Source organism: Anoplolepis gracilipes, chromosome 16 (assembly GCF_047496725.1).
Source record: "Anoplolepis gracilipes chromosome 16, ASM4749672v1, whole genome shotgun sequence".
Classification (NCBI taxonomy): domain Eukaryota; kingdom Metazoa; phylum Arthropoda; class Insecta; order Hymenoptera; family Formicidae; genus Anoplolepis; species Anoplolepis gracilipes.
The window spans coordinates 1,071,533-1,086,490 of NC_132985.1; the positions used below are offsets into that span (position 1 = coordinate 1,071,533).

General features: G+C 38.7%; 1 protein-coding gene across 17 annotated transcripts in view; it reads right to left on the reverse strand.

The window, feature by feature from the left end:
* The window catches only part of LOC140674824 (phosphatase and actin regulator 2), a 220,569-nt gene that overhangs the window by 12,608 nt on the left and 193,003 nt on the right, over positions 1-14,958 (reverse strand). For 13 of the 17 annotated variants that reach the window (XM_072908663.1, XM_072908665.1, XM_072908664.1 and 10 more), the window contains 4 exons: positions 5,564-5,752; positions 2,863-3,084; positions 1,878-2,127; positions 565-597 (listed from right to left, as the gene is read on the reverse strand). In XM_072908663.1, the coding sequence (XP_072764764.1) occupies positions 565-597; positions 1,878-2,127; positions 2,863-3,084; positions 5,564-5,752 (694 nt within the window). The remainder of the gene's footprint in view (positions 1-564; positions 598-1,877; positions 2,128-2,862; positions 3,085-5,563; positions 5,753-14,958) is intronic. The other 4 variants (XM_072908660.1, XM_072908659.1, XM_072908666.1 and 1 more) reach the window with 2 other exon arrangements.

A 14,958-nucleotide genomic window follows, 5' to 3' on the forward strand; every position in this document is an offset into this window, starting at 1 on the left:
ATATATAAATATATACGAAAGAGAGAGATATCGGAAGAACTCACAAATACTCAGGAGCGAAATAATTATGACGAGTTCCTCGTTGCTCTCTTTTCCTCGTCGTAATTATTCCGACTTACAAGTCCGCGCGTTACTCGACGCGAGCGATACCGTTGACTAATGATGGATCGCATGACCCGCGAGATCGATCGATCACGCGAGAGGGAAAATAACAGCTCCAAGTATCATCTCGCGCGATATTCGACTCACCCCGGCGCGTGTCGTGCGTGATCGAATGTATGCGGCGTGACAAGCGTAAGGCTGAGAGATTTTTCATGGATTTCCCTAAGGTTTTCTCATGCTTAAAACGTTCGAATATTGCCATGCTCGCGGCGCTCGTGTAGGGAGTCACCGAGAGAAAAGGAGACTAGAACATTTTGGTTCTCTCGCGATCAACCGTGGCGCCGTGAAACACGTAAAAAGGATCAAGATATCTTTAATACGTATATATATGTACATATATGTATATATAATATATACAATATCGGTTCGCACACATGCTTAGTTAAACCAATGTCCAATTACCATATTCTCATCCTAGGCCTCAACGGTGGCCTTCTGGTTAAGCATAAGAAAAATACGACGCTTTACTAGTGACTGACATGTTAATGGCGAATGGGTGCACGAAGTACATTCCATGATTACTCGCCTGAGAGAAAGAGAGAGAGAGAGAGAGAGAGAGAGAGAGAGAGAGAGAGAGAGAGAGAGAGAGAGAGAGAGAGAGAGAGAGTGTACGTTTCCCTTTAAAAATCCGTCTCGCATTTCAAATTTCGTCGTAAAAAAAAATGCGGCGAGCATATCTAACATCTTTTACAAAATTATATTGTATTTAAATGAAGCACAAATAATATTTCTTGTTAACTAAGATATTTTGTCTCAGTCTGGTATAAGTATGAATATTAATGTCGTTTGACAGAGATTTATTATATTACTTATTCATTTAAGTAGCGAATGCCAGATGGAAAATCTACAAGCAGCAAGATGGAAAATTAAAGGGCTACGTACGAAACAAATTAGGGCTCTTCGATGTCCACTTTTTTTTTACTCTTTTCATTACAGTCGAGAATAATAATACTACGGGAGAGAGTAAGGTGTACTCGAAGCCTGTAGGCGCGGTGTTTTCGATATCAAAGGGGATTTGTGAGAAAACGAGGCTTTCGAGAACGCACGCGGAGCTGATTTTTAATTAAAGAAAAGCTGATGTTGAAAGCGGATTATCCCGGCGAATTTGCACCGGATGGCTCTCGAAGAGCGCCCGATTCTTACGGCGAGTTTCGAGTTTCGATGCGAATAAGTGTTTGAGAAAAATCCGTAAATACTACTCGTGCTCTACATTCATTCCGCGCTTTTGCCTCCTAATTACCGTTGCGATCATTGTAACGTTATATAACGCCGGTTCAAAGTGATTTCGCTCTCTTCATGTCTCTTTAACTATCACAATAAATGCAAAGGACGGTGCATTTTAAAATTGAAAGCTTCAATTTGAGAGGCAACGGAGTAAGTCTATAATCTTTTAAGATCCACTTTAAAAAGCATCAAGTTTTAAAATGGATCTTGCAAATGACAAATTTTCCTCAATTTTTCATTAATGATACTCTGATTGCGAAACTAGAAACTGCGTTTGCATCGCTTTCAAAAGAGCTAATCTTGAATCTTGCATTATATTATTACTTTTTTTTTTTTTCCTTCCCATGTCGAACACTTTGAACCGACGGGCAGGGGAAATCATTTCGATAAGTTAAATTGGTTCCTTTTCGCGAACACTTTTGCATCGATGGATATACTCGAGCAACTGTAAAGCGGATATCGATGTTAGGGGCGTGGGGAGAGGCACTAACTTGAATGACGCGTGGAGCTCCTGGCGAAGCGTCAGCGGCCTGTTCTCTTGCGTCGGCGTGTTTTGCGGCGTGCCAGGCCCACTTCCGGGACCCCGCTTTTTCAGCACGCTCTTGAGCGGCACGGCGTGGAACTTGGGCTCCTTCGCCGGTATCTCCTCGACACGGGACGTATCGATCGCCGGATCCGGCTGCGACACCCTGAAGACGTACATGTTGTCGTCTTCCTCCTCCACGTCGATGTCTTCCTCATCTGTCGAACGGCCGGCGTAATCGTGAGTTTTCAAGCCGTAAAGAGACGTAAACTATTGTTTCACGTTTGAGATTTATACGTGAAAATCGAGAAACTTTGAATTCGCGCATATTACGCAAAAAGATAAATGGTTTTTTTCATCCGTTATTATGAAAGGTTAAAACATTCAAGTGGACAAGCGTAATAAATTTATTATTTTGTTATTTATTAATTGAAATAAACAAGCACGTGCGCGTTGATTGCTTTTTCCGATTTATACAATTATACGTGACAAGTTATATTGGGATTGATTTATAGGTGTTTGGTAACACAATCAAAACGATAGATGGTCGATAATTAGACATATATATCATTACAGAAGCAAGTAACATCAATGTAACACGGAATTGCGGTCATCAATTAGCGTAGACCGATAATTAACGTTGAAATTAAATTGTCAGTAATGAGATAAACATTGTTAAATAATTCCATAACAATATGCGCCTCATTACCGGCCTTACCGGCTATTATTTTATAACTTAATATACCGCGGTATTGTGTATAAGAAAATCGAAATGAGAATAAAAAGGGAAACATTGTCGATACTGAAAAAAATTAATTTCTCCTACAATTAAAATTGTGTTAATAGAACAGATTTTAATAAGGGACGAAGAGAGACTCTCTTATATGATTATAATTGCTCCAATTATTCTTTTCATCGTATTATAATACATTCTTTGGTACTTGGACACTCACCCTCATCCTCGCAGTCCGAGAGCGGGATTTGCCGTTGTCTCGCCAGCAAAGTAGGACTCGGGGAGCTGAACATGGGCGGGGGTGGTATAGGACCGATTTCGCTAAGCGGAATCGGTGGTTCCGGAAGCTCCGACAGCATCAGGGTATTCTGAGGTGGTAACGGGTAACACTTCTCGATAACCTGCTGATCGGCGCCCTGAGGATCCAGCACCCTCTTTTCCACTGAAAGCAAAAAAAAAAAAAAAGACGAAAATTAAGATATGTGTACGTCAAGATAATTTCCAAAATTCCAAAATTATATCTCTAAAATTAAGAATAAAAAGAAAGAAAGGGATCTTGTTCTTATAGTTGTTTTATTTCATTTGATCGCAACGAGTCAATTATTCTTGTTTCCTTCAGTATTTCTAACATAGTTAGATCAAACTATATATACATGTATAGAATTAAGATGTTTTTATTATGGCAATAAAGCAGAAAAGGTACGGCATGATGGATGGTCGTCTCGAAGGATCGTGCCGAAGCAAGAATATTAATCGAAAAGAGAACGCGTTCCTTAGCCCGCGCCAGTTGTTCCGAGAACCATGATTCATCGCAATGCAGAAGCAACAATAACTTGGCAAACGGACGAAATGCCGCGTCCGTTGCAGTTGCGAGGAGAGAGACTTGCGAAACATCGTTCGCGGCTCTTCGCCGAATTTGTTTATTATTAAATACGGTTGCTCCGCGTGGGTTATGCCGGGCGGAATTTTTAATTTGGCGTTGCACCCGCTCTTATAATTCACGCCCGCGGCCTGCGTTTTATTTTTCCTCTTTGAAATTTAATTTTTTCGTCCCGAGGTAAAGAAGAGACCGGCGTATTTTTCATGAATAACGGGTCCGCCGTTATACTCGCGACCGGTATCGGCGGGAATGTTAAATAACTCGCTGGACGCTGCTGGCCATTTGATAACGTCGTGCACCTAAATTCTGACATACAAAAGGACCAAGTTCCAGGCGGTTACCAACGAGATACTTTGGCTACCACACATTCCCCCGAGAACCGTCCGGCTCTGCGCTTGATCATGAGCGCATATTTCAACATATTTGATTTCAGCTTGGTCGAAATTTATAGAGAAAATTTTAAGCAACATATCAAAATGTTATCGTATAAGTTTGCAGTATGCGCTCAGAATATATCGGAGAGCGATTAAAATTTCACAAACTTATTTAAATAAATATATTTCCTAAGAGACGTATTATTAGCGGTATTATTAGCTTGGTACATCAGGTGGTGTTGATAATAATAAATATTCTCAATTTATATAATTCTCAATTTATCGCAGAACTTTTTTTCAAAAGTTAGAAGTGGGAGGGGGGGGGAGGGGGGGTTTCTTCGAGAAAAAATTCTATTTTCTCTCATTTCTTTCTTTCCCTAATTTCTCTATTTTTTTCCGAAAAATATAAAGAAATTCTTTTTCAGGAAAAAAAATCGCTTAAATAATAAAGTATAACATCGATTTTCCGCTGAAATTATAACGCGCGTGTAATTTATTAATTAAACATTTGATATTCACTAATCAAAGTTTCAAAATCTAGATATCAATCCATATGATATCACGGGCAATAAAATGCAATATATCGTGAAAATTTTATTTTTGTTTTAACGAAAATTTTATATTTATATTTTACAACACGCTTTACTACTATAGCTAAAGGATATTTTTACATAAAGAAGTAGATATAGCTCGCTATATTTCAACACATCTGCGTTTTATCGATCCCTCAGCCTCTAATAAATGTTATTAAATGTAGACGTTGTCAGAGATAAATAATACCGAGCTTCGTCAAAGGGACAACTAAATCCAATAACGAAACTTTCTGTGATACACTCAATGATAATTGCATTCATACGGCATAAATTCACGAGGACTCATCGCTCTTCGTCGGGCAGGAGTTATCGCATAAAAGAATGCTATTATTGCTTCTAAACTGATCCTCAGGCTGGAGAGAAAATTCTTACTCGAAAGTTTCCACCAGCTGCATAGCGATAACAAATATAAACCCAAGTTTATGCCAGCTGATCTACTCGCGAACTTTTTATACGCAACTATAAGAAAAAAGTTTTTCGAATAATTATGAGCTAAATAAATTTGCATCATATGAGTATACGGAACAAAAATATATAAAAATAAGATAATATTTAAGATATGATTTCAAAATATAAAATATAAAAATATAAGATATGATTGCCAAATTAAGTAATTTAATAAAACAAAACTGTTTTCGAAAGTAATAATTATATCTGTGATTTAAAATATATGATGCTTAATGTTTTGCTTTAATTTTCAATGAAAAAGTTTTATAGGAAACGTGGAAATTTTTTCATATGTCATTAGCTTATGGAAAAACTGTATCAGTCGGTTTAAGCGACACAAAGTTATTCTCGCTATTCCTCTTCCTTCCCACCCTTCAAGTCTACCGATACTTGAGCCAATCCCATTATTTCACCCTTCGTTGTAAAATCGATATGTTCGCGTGACGTATGCCTCCGCCGATACCATCCATTTCGTCGAACTTTTCTCTGAGCGACGACGACGACGACGACCACGACGACCACGACGACGACGACGACGACGACGACGACGACGACGACGACGACGACGACGACGATCGATACGCGAGAATAACGGACGCACACATCCGCACACGGGCGTGTACTCACTACTGCTGTACAAGATCAGCCTCTTGGTTACCACCCTGGGGTCGAGGGTGTTCGGCCTGTTCGGCTTTTGCTGGTCCCCGGAATCCGGGCCGGTTTGCGGGCCCAGATTTGCGGCCGACGAATCACCACCGCCGCCGCTCGGCGATATCGCGCCATTCGCATTCTGTTCAGTCTTTTCCTTCTTCGGCTCTGGAACAGAAAAAAAAATTCGGCACCGGTCAGAACCGTGGCGAGAGAAGGGTGCGTCGCAGAGACGGATGGCTTCTACACGGCTGGCCCGATTTCTCGCCCCCGTTAATTTTTTTTCGACAGTCACGCGGACGACACGCTCGCTCAGAGAAAAGTTCAACCTCGCAGATTCGCATGCAAATACATACGGATAATCACGCTCTCGTTCTCGATTATTTTTCCGCAAAATGCTGCGATTTGCTTCTGCAACGTTTTTCGATCGATTTATTTGTCGCTGATTTATTCGTAGTTTTTTTCTGCTTTCTCGCCGAATCGTGATTTCAATATTTTTTTCAAATCACTTTTTTTTTATCGATGCTGCAGATGTAGCTAAGAAGGAAACGTATAATTGCTCGTGTAATTTTAAATAATATTTAAATAGATTTGTCACATAACTTTTAAGTGAAAAAAAATTAATTAAAAGTTGCAGTGACAAAAATTAATACAATAACATTTAATCATTCTTTATTAAATATAATCAGCTATATAAATCAATTATATATAAATATTATAATCAACATTATTTCTTCTTCATTAAATCATGTTTGCGTATAATCGCGAGAAAGAATCGGGTAAAATTTGTTGAGCGCGTTCGAGCCCAGGATACCTTCAAATTACGTTTGTGTTCTCGTCCGGAAACGGTCGTTCCACTGATTGGTCGTCGTCGAAAATCCGTCTGCCATTGCAAAAGTTCGACATATGCGCCACGATGTCACCGTGACATCCGTCACAAAAAAAGAAAAAAAAAAAAAAAAAAAAAAAGACACGTCGATTTTAAAGCCGAGCTTGGACACGACGCGTGAGCGGAACAAAAAGCTTCTCGCGCGCGCGCGGCCCGTTATCGACTGTCAACCGCACAATCGGAGTTTTACATTATTCCACGTTCATTTGGCGGATTTTAAGAATTTGACACATTTCCGATTCGGTAGTGGCCGAAAATTAAAGGCAGCCCAAGTTTCCTCCAAAATTCGCTTTGTACCAATAATACGTATCGTCGATAAATCAATTGGTGCTAACTTTTCGAGACGCTGTGACAGAAATCTATTTCAGTGTGATTCTATCGTGGATAACGATACTCGAGTATTTCGATATTAATGGTTATCAAACATTTTTTTCACTCGTAATTTTATATATTTATATGTATATCTATGATACTGTATAATTAACGTAGGTAATTGTTACAATGTGTACGTTTGTATATATGCCTGTGTAATTATGATATATAATATTCTTTACGCATTCTACCTTCTAATGTAATAAAAGTTTATATATTAAAATTAAAATAAAATTTTAAATCTCTTTATTGACTTAATTAAATAATTAAAATAATTAAAAAGATATTAATTAAAACTATCGGCCAATCTGTGTGTCGTTCTATCCATGTATTTGGTGCATATAATTAATTAATTGTTGGAAAACTTTAAAAGATTTATTAATTTCGCAGCGACGTATAGGATTTTCTTTAATTACTGCGGCAATTAATTTTTCATTAATTATAAAAAAAATCGCAAGAATAAAATGTGAAAAGAGAAGACAAAGTAGCTGTAACTTTTCTTGTTAAATTTTTTATAGTACTATTATAATACGCATAGCTCATTACTAAGAACTGAAACTTATAATGCATTTAATAAGCTATTGGAATACTACTATATATTTTTAATAATCTTTCTTTACATGAAATATATATATATCTCTTTTTTATGCAAAGTAACAATATTTGGCTTCCAACAACTGTAATGCTTAAAAATTTTTTAATTAAATGTAATTATAGTTAAATGTTATAAATCGTTGGAAACAAAGCGCAATATGCAATCATTGGCTGCTGATATAACAAATGGATAACGAACTTATGGATTGAAAACGATCGTAATCAAAGGTTGCAAAATTTAATGACAAAAATAAAATACTATTGTATTTCAAATATATATAGTCAAATAATGCAATGAGGGGCGAAAAGATACAGTCGACTCGAAGAAATTGTTGTTTAGGAATCTGTCTACGCTAATAGAATTCAGGATCAAACGTATTGATGCGTCTACAATTGAAGGCAAGTCAATCGCCCTCGCTTCATACAAAGTTAAAGTAGCGCAATCGATATTCCTGCAAAAATACGCGCGCCTTCTCTATGTTTAACGGCTCTTTTACATGAGAAAGGCTCGACGTAAATAACTGGATGTCAGAGCACGCGACGATGAATTGCTTCTCGATAAATATTAAGGTGCGAGTGTGTGTCATGAATATCGTATAAAGAAGGAAGAGGACATACAACACAAAATCAGGGAAGAATAGAAGAGGAATTACCGATTTTGGTTTACGAAAGAATACGCTCTGCGCCTGCTTGCACGCGCGAGAAAAATCGATTCTGCCATTTGACGGATTTTACACGTCCCGGAAGCTTCGCCGACATCGTTTTGGAAACACGCCAATGGAATTTCGAAGGCACGACAAGTAGGCGTCAGTTCTTTCGACACGCTGCTAATAATGTCAACAACATATAGAGAACTAAAAGCAGATGTAGTTTAGTAGGTTTAGTTTAGATGAATTGTCAGAACTTAATTTTTCAATTTTTTAATATTCAAAAACGCAAAAGTGACAGGATGTAATTATTGTATCTCCCAGCATCGCATATTTGTTGGAAAAAAATTTAGTGTTTTAAATTATACGTTACATCAATGTCACGAATTGTTTTTTTTTTTTTTTTTTTTTTTTACGATAAAAATCTTTGTCAAGAAATTCACTTTTTGATTCTTTGACAGTTGCCACGTTTCTGACATTACCATACAATCACTTGTAAAATTTCTGCTTATTACAACTAGATAAATTCTTTCGAATAATACAATGTGCCGGACAGTAAATTTCTGTTTAGCGGACGCGTGTTGGTAGTTGACGTTTGTGCAATTTAGATCACCAGGCTGTGATTAAGCGGCGCAACAAAATTTCGCGCAATTAGTTCGCGCGTGACTCTGCTTATATATACATACTTACTTCGCCAGTTAAGATGAACGATACGACCCATGAGTGATTAGTGCGTTGCCGCGACGAGCCGCGGCTTTAGACTCGTCCTATTTCAACGGTCGACTCTAACAGCCGCAACAAATTTCGCAATTAGTTTCCGACTGTCTAGTCGTCACTGCCGCGTAAGTCAAAACGAATGAGACACACGATCCATCAGTGACCAATGTGTCTTCGTTCACCGTCAAAGTCAGACTCGAGCTCGAAAACGCTCTTTTCCACCGACGCGCCTCAAAGTTTACGCGAGACTGCTCGGGAATTAGAAGACTCGTGGATTCGTGAACACGGACGAAAATAGATCAATGACTCGGCCGAAAGGCTTGTCTTACTTGATGGCATTCGATGCGTCGACCTTCCATCTACTATTATTACTGCAGGCTACTTCGGCGCCTGATATATAGTATCTCGTATCTTCGAACGATCGATATTTGGCGCGTTATTATTATCTTTTATGTTGAAATAGTCGAAATAGCGATCGAGCACAAATTTCAACTTATAATTTACAATCGCGAGAAATCGCGTGGCAAACATCGTGTAAACAATACAGAGAAAAACCTAGTCATTGAAATTTCAAATGAAATTCTTCGATCGATTATCAACTTTGCGGTAACCTTGCTTCGAGGCAAAGTTCCTGTTGAGGTAGAATTTCTCTCGCGTGTCAAGTGTCAAGTGCGCGTGCAACGAGAAACGCGTCCAAGTTCAGGCGTGTACCAATACACGCACACCGGTCCTCGTGAACGTATGCCAAGTGCACGCACTATCGCTCTCACTTTTGCTGGGGCGGAATGCATCTCGGCCGATGTATCTGGAACTTCGACATAGCGAATGCGTCTATGAATAGATCCACGCCGCTTACCTCTGGCAACATTTCCACGTTATGTGGCATTACGCGTGAGGAATTTCGGTTACGACGAAAACCCCCACGCGTTACGGCCGCGTGAGCGTGAAAAAATCGGAGCACGGTGCACGCGCGTGCGACTGACGTGATTTTCGCGCCACGCGACTCGATTTCCGGCGCGCGTCAAGTGCACGGCAATGTATAAATTAACTGAAAACGTAAAAACGTAAAAAACATTTTTTTTCCATTAAAGTTAGAAGTTTGTTAGCAAAATGTCGGCGTTTCTCTCTCGTTTATATATTTCCTTGAATAACGATCAAAATACTTTCTATTTTTAAAATGGATTTTTAAAGAGATTAATTTAAAAAATACAACTTGTTTAATTGGTTTAATTTGCTTAATTAGTTATTGGAGAATTTATGAGAAACACAGAGAGATTATTTTCGAGAGAATATAGTGAAATATATATATTTTCATAAATTTCCCAACGTTTAGCTTAATCGCCGAAAGCAATGGCATTGTTTATAGAGCATGAACCAGCGGGTGCCAGCGAGCTTCGGCCGTGACATATATAGGTTTATAATGCGATTAAAATAAATAGCAGACTTTTGTCGCAACCAAGGATTTTTTATTTGGAGAATTGTCATCTGTTTTCCCCGAGAACATATCTTTCGGTTTTATTTCGGTCGCGTATGCGCGATCAAAACGTATTCCAAAGTACTTTGAGAAATTATATTGTCGAGATACGTCACGTCATGTTATCGCGCACTTTGTACGTGGCTTCTTGTTCCAGGCGTATTTCTAAACGTAATATCGCAATATTTTACGGGATTCTACGTCCTTCGAAACGGCCTATATCACTCCCTGGCGTTGCACTTAAAACGTCGCGAGGTGAGAAACATAAACTTTGTCATGGTCGTTGCGCGTCGCTGTTGATTCTCTAGTTTTCTTTGCCGCCACTACAGCCGGCACTATGTTCGGTTAACAAACGAGAGAAATAAATTATATCGCGGACCCGCGACGAGCCGCATAATGAAGAGAGATCCATTCCATGCGCGACCACGAACAAGGAATTACAAGGAGGTACGTTTTCATTTTCCTCGTTCGTGTCAGAATCACGCGGTGCGAAGCAAAGTACGATATAGAACAGCTCTATGTTAATTGCTCAACTTTTGTGATACCACGGATTGTGTGCCTTTGACCCGACAGAAGGTCTCCTCCGAACGAGACCTTTATCCTTATGACCTCTCGTTAATGCATTTAATATATATCACGAATAAAAATATTATAATTTCCTTGTATTCGAATAATTATGCATGATATTTTTCTTAACATTTAATTTAATTTATTACGTGATGAGAATATGAAATAAAAACGAAGATATATATATATATATATATATATAAACGCTATTCGATAGTAAGATTGTTCGCGACGAGATAAAGTGACATTTCGAGAATGCGAGGGATATGTTGTCACAGCGACGGAATACCAACGTGACGTTCCCGTGACGTCAACGGACGGATGCTGATATTTTCGTTGTCGGAATAACAATAACGGCGTCGGTGGCTGGAGATATTTCCGTAATCACGCATCGTAGGTCCGTTACGATTATTGTTACGATGTAGAAAGCTTTAAGACTGGCAAGCTTGATAGATAGATAGGTGAAGCTATTTATATGAGGCGCGTCGCTTAACAACAGGACCACCTTTTTCTTCTCACGACGCTTTTATAGCGCGCAAAGTCGCTCACACCACACGCTTTCAACCTCGATCGTCATCGATACGAACGGGCAATTAGTCATGGAGCACACGTGCGCGTTTCACACGTAGTTTAATGAGCTTTTACTCGGCAAGAAAGCGGAACTTTTAAGCAAATACCGGTAAATTCCATTTTGCGAATATGTGTTTTGCCTCCTTCCTACGGTGGAATATAACCGACAGAAATAGAATACTGCGATGTCGATGAAATATATATACGATAAGGGAAATACACGAGTGAACGGAAAGTACAATATAAAATGGGGAAATGTATGTCTATATATAAATAACTTTTTTTGTTCGACAATTTTTGTACCCTTCTTTATCCTTTGTAGCGTATAATTGGACAGAGCGATGCGATTTCTTACGTTTTCCATTGAAAGACACCAATGTTAAGAGCATGCGAGAGAGCGGGACCATTATTCGCCGCGAATTTTATCCGAACCGTAGTAGTAAACTGCAGATTCGAGTCGACAACGCGTGCAATAACGGTTGGCATTATCTGCAGAAAGGAAGGAAGCATTGTTTACGGAGGCTGGAGTTTGGAGGGCATTTGAACCATTTCCATTCGACCTCCACCGTCCCACTACTACTCGTAGCTTTACCTCCCACGATCTTCGAGACACAGCAGTCTGGAATTTCAGTTACATTTACAGCGCGGCTTTGCCGAGAAAAGAAGACCGGAAGTTTAATCGCCTCCGCGACCAGCTGCTCCCAACTATTCCCAGAGTCTACCAACGGTAGACTATTAGTTGCAAGGTTTCGCGTAAGTGCAAGTCAATTAGCATTAATCCAAGTTAATTGAATCTTTCATTTGAATTACCATAACGTTAAAATAATTCACCATTTCATTGTGCGTTGTAAAGTTTAAATAGTTTAACATATATTTTCTGTGCGAGATTTCGAAATCTCCGAGATAATTTTAAGCGAAATAGCGACTGCAGATTACACGCCGCCTTCGCTAACGAAACATGACATTTATCGCAAGATCCGACCATGATGGAAACTATTTTTCACTTTTACGATAGAATGAAAAATTCCTCACGACGGTGCAATTAATCCGCGGATAATTGCGGCGAAATTTTACGAGAAACGGTAAGGACTCCGGAATACATTTGAATATCCGGAGGGTCGCTCTCATTAGGACGTAACGATATGCAGAAGCATGGCGATTTTTTTCAAAAGATCGCGACCCCTCGAGCGTTCGTTCAACAAACTCAAATGTCACCCGTGTGTGTGTGTGTGTGTGAAAGCTCGTGGACGACCTAATCGCGGTCAACGTCGATTAAGCGGCGGTTGTAACTTTGTTGTAATTCGAGGTGGATACAATCAAACTGGATTACAACTACAATTTAAATTGTCTTAAATTCGCTCCGATATTTTTTCTCACCTACATCTCTTTAGGGAGTTAAAGAGGGGTTATAGAATTCTCAAAAATGAGAATCTATTTCTTGGTAAAATACACCAAGTAAAATATATGCCCTGTGCACGTTTCAATTTTCGCGGGAAGAATTAATTTCTAAAGAAATTTATGCATTAACATCCGCGTATGGCTCTTGTTGCCAAGTTGATAGTTACTTGAATTTAAATTGTATTTGCGAAACAATTCTTTACGTGGAGTATAAAGTAATATGTAATCGTAGTATTAAGGTGTTTGGTCATATTTTTCATGGAAAACCAACCGCCCGATTATTTTCAGTGCAGACTCTATTTTGGCGTGTCGCGACGAAGGTCGGGTTCAAGTGTGAAAAATGAATGTGCGAGATGCACTAGACCAGTCTGTTTTTGTAAGCATACTGCTGTCGTATGCGTGTTCGAGGAAATGAATACGTGACTCGTCGAGATAGCGTAATCAGACACGTGTCTCCTCATCGCGAGCTGCCATTCAAAACTACCTACATTAGTCACTTTTGTGTATGCGGGAAATAAAAACCACCGTAATATGAGATTCTATTCTTGTATCATACATGTATTTTTGGTATTTGACATTTTACTCCGATGATATTTTCTATCAATTTCTCCATTTCAATCTCCATTATCTCAAATAACACATTTCTTTTTTTTTATCGCTATGCATTCATGTTTATATTTAATTCGTGAAACGCAAAAATTCTTAATACGTCAGATAGCAAGGTAAAAGCAACTCTATTGCTCGTAATTATAACGATTATGCGAAATTACTGGAAACGACGAAAAGAGCTTTCTCTCACGAACGGATGTGTTTTCTAGATCGAGTTGACGTAAAAAGAGAACGTATGCGTGAAAGAGATTTCAAAGCGGGAATCGTTTTTCATCCTCCCGGAGAGATACGCAAAGAATATCAGACACTTTCAGAGCCGAATAATCAGCGCGATAACGTCTCTCATCACGACCGCGTGCGAAAACGCGTGGCGTTCCCACGAAAATTCACCAACTGTCATTTTTATCCAGCTCAGTTTCACTGATAACGCCGACCGCTCTGCGCTAGATGAAATTGCAAGGGCAAGTAATCTCAACGAGAATTACACAACGAAACCCTCGCTAGTTCTCGTCTCGTCGTCGACCGACACGTCCCGGATAGTATTTAGATCATTTCCGAGATTTCATCACGACAAAACACACGTGGAAAGAATTTTTATAAAATTAGATCGCGGACTTAAATCGCTAAACTTTGCCGACGTATCCTTTAATCTATTCAGCAACAACTTTTCCATCGCGAAAGCTTGATTGAAAGCTACGGGAAGAAAATAACTCACCGTCGCCTTACAAGTTAATATCAGACAGAATAACAATATCCACTGTAATTTCTTATATACAATACGAAAATTATTTTGCTACCTACACATAGCAAATTCAGAAAATACTTGAAGCACCACTTTACACGATTATTATGTAGTTTTGGTCGTTACCAGCGCGCTTGAAACATCAAGTTAGAGCGCTCTTCTCGGTAAAGCTAGAATTATCTCGCGGTGTCGCCAAGTGGAAACGCTTTCAGTCAGGCATGTTGTAACGCTTGTTTCATAGTTACGGAGATCCTGGGCAAATTTTCAGAAACGTGGCTAAAGAGCTTACAACCTAAAGAGCTTAAGCGTCCAAGAGTACAGGAAATATTTCATGTAACATATTTTCGTCATTTATTTTTCATTTCGAGCTAATCTTATTCGTGTATTTTTTTCACACAAATAAATCTTATGTGCGCTCAATGCATGCGCAGTTTAAAAATATCTATTTTAATTATATTTCTCCTTTTTTTTCGCATATAAAATTATTGTGTAATTTTCGCTTTATCCAATTGCACGAATACGCGAGTTGAAATAATTCCAAGTCGATAAGAATAAACACTCAAAAAAAATATTTTGTATCTGTTGGAATATGGTTTGTCACGTATAGAATTTATAGCAGCGATATTCTAGCAATACCTCTAGAAAATTTAGATCCCATTGCCAGATATTAATCACAAATATAATTGTCCTTGACAATAGGCCTTAAAGATAGGCATCGCAGACAAATTTTCTGTCTAAATTACACTAATAGTATAGATATAAATTCTGTCTCTGTCATTTAAATTGATCAAGTGC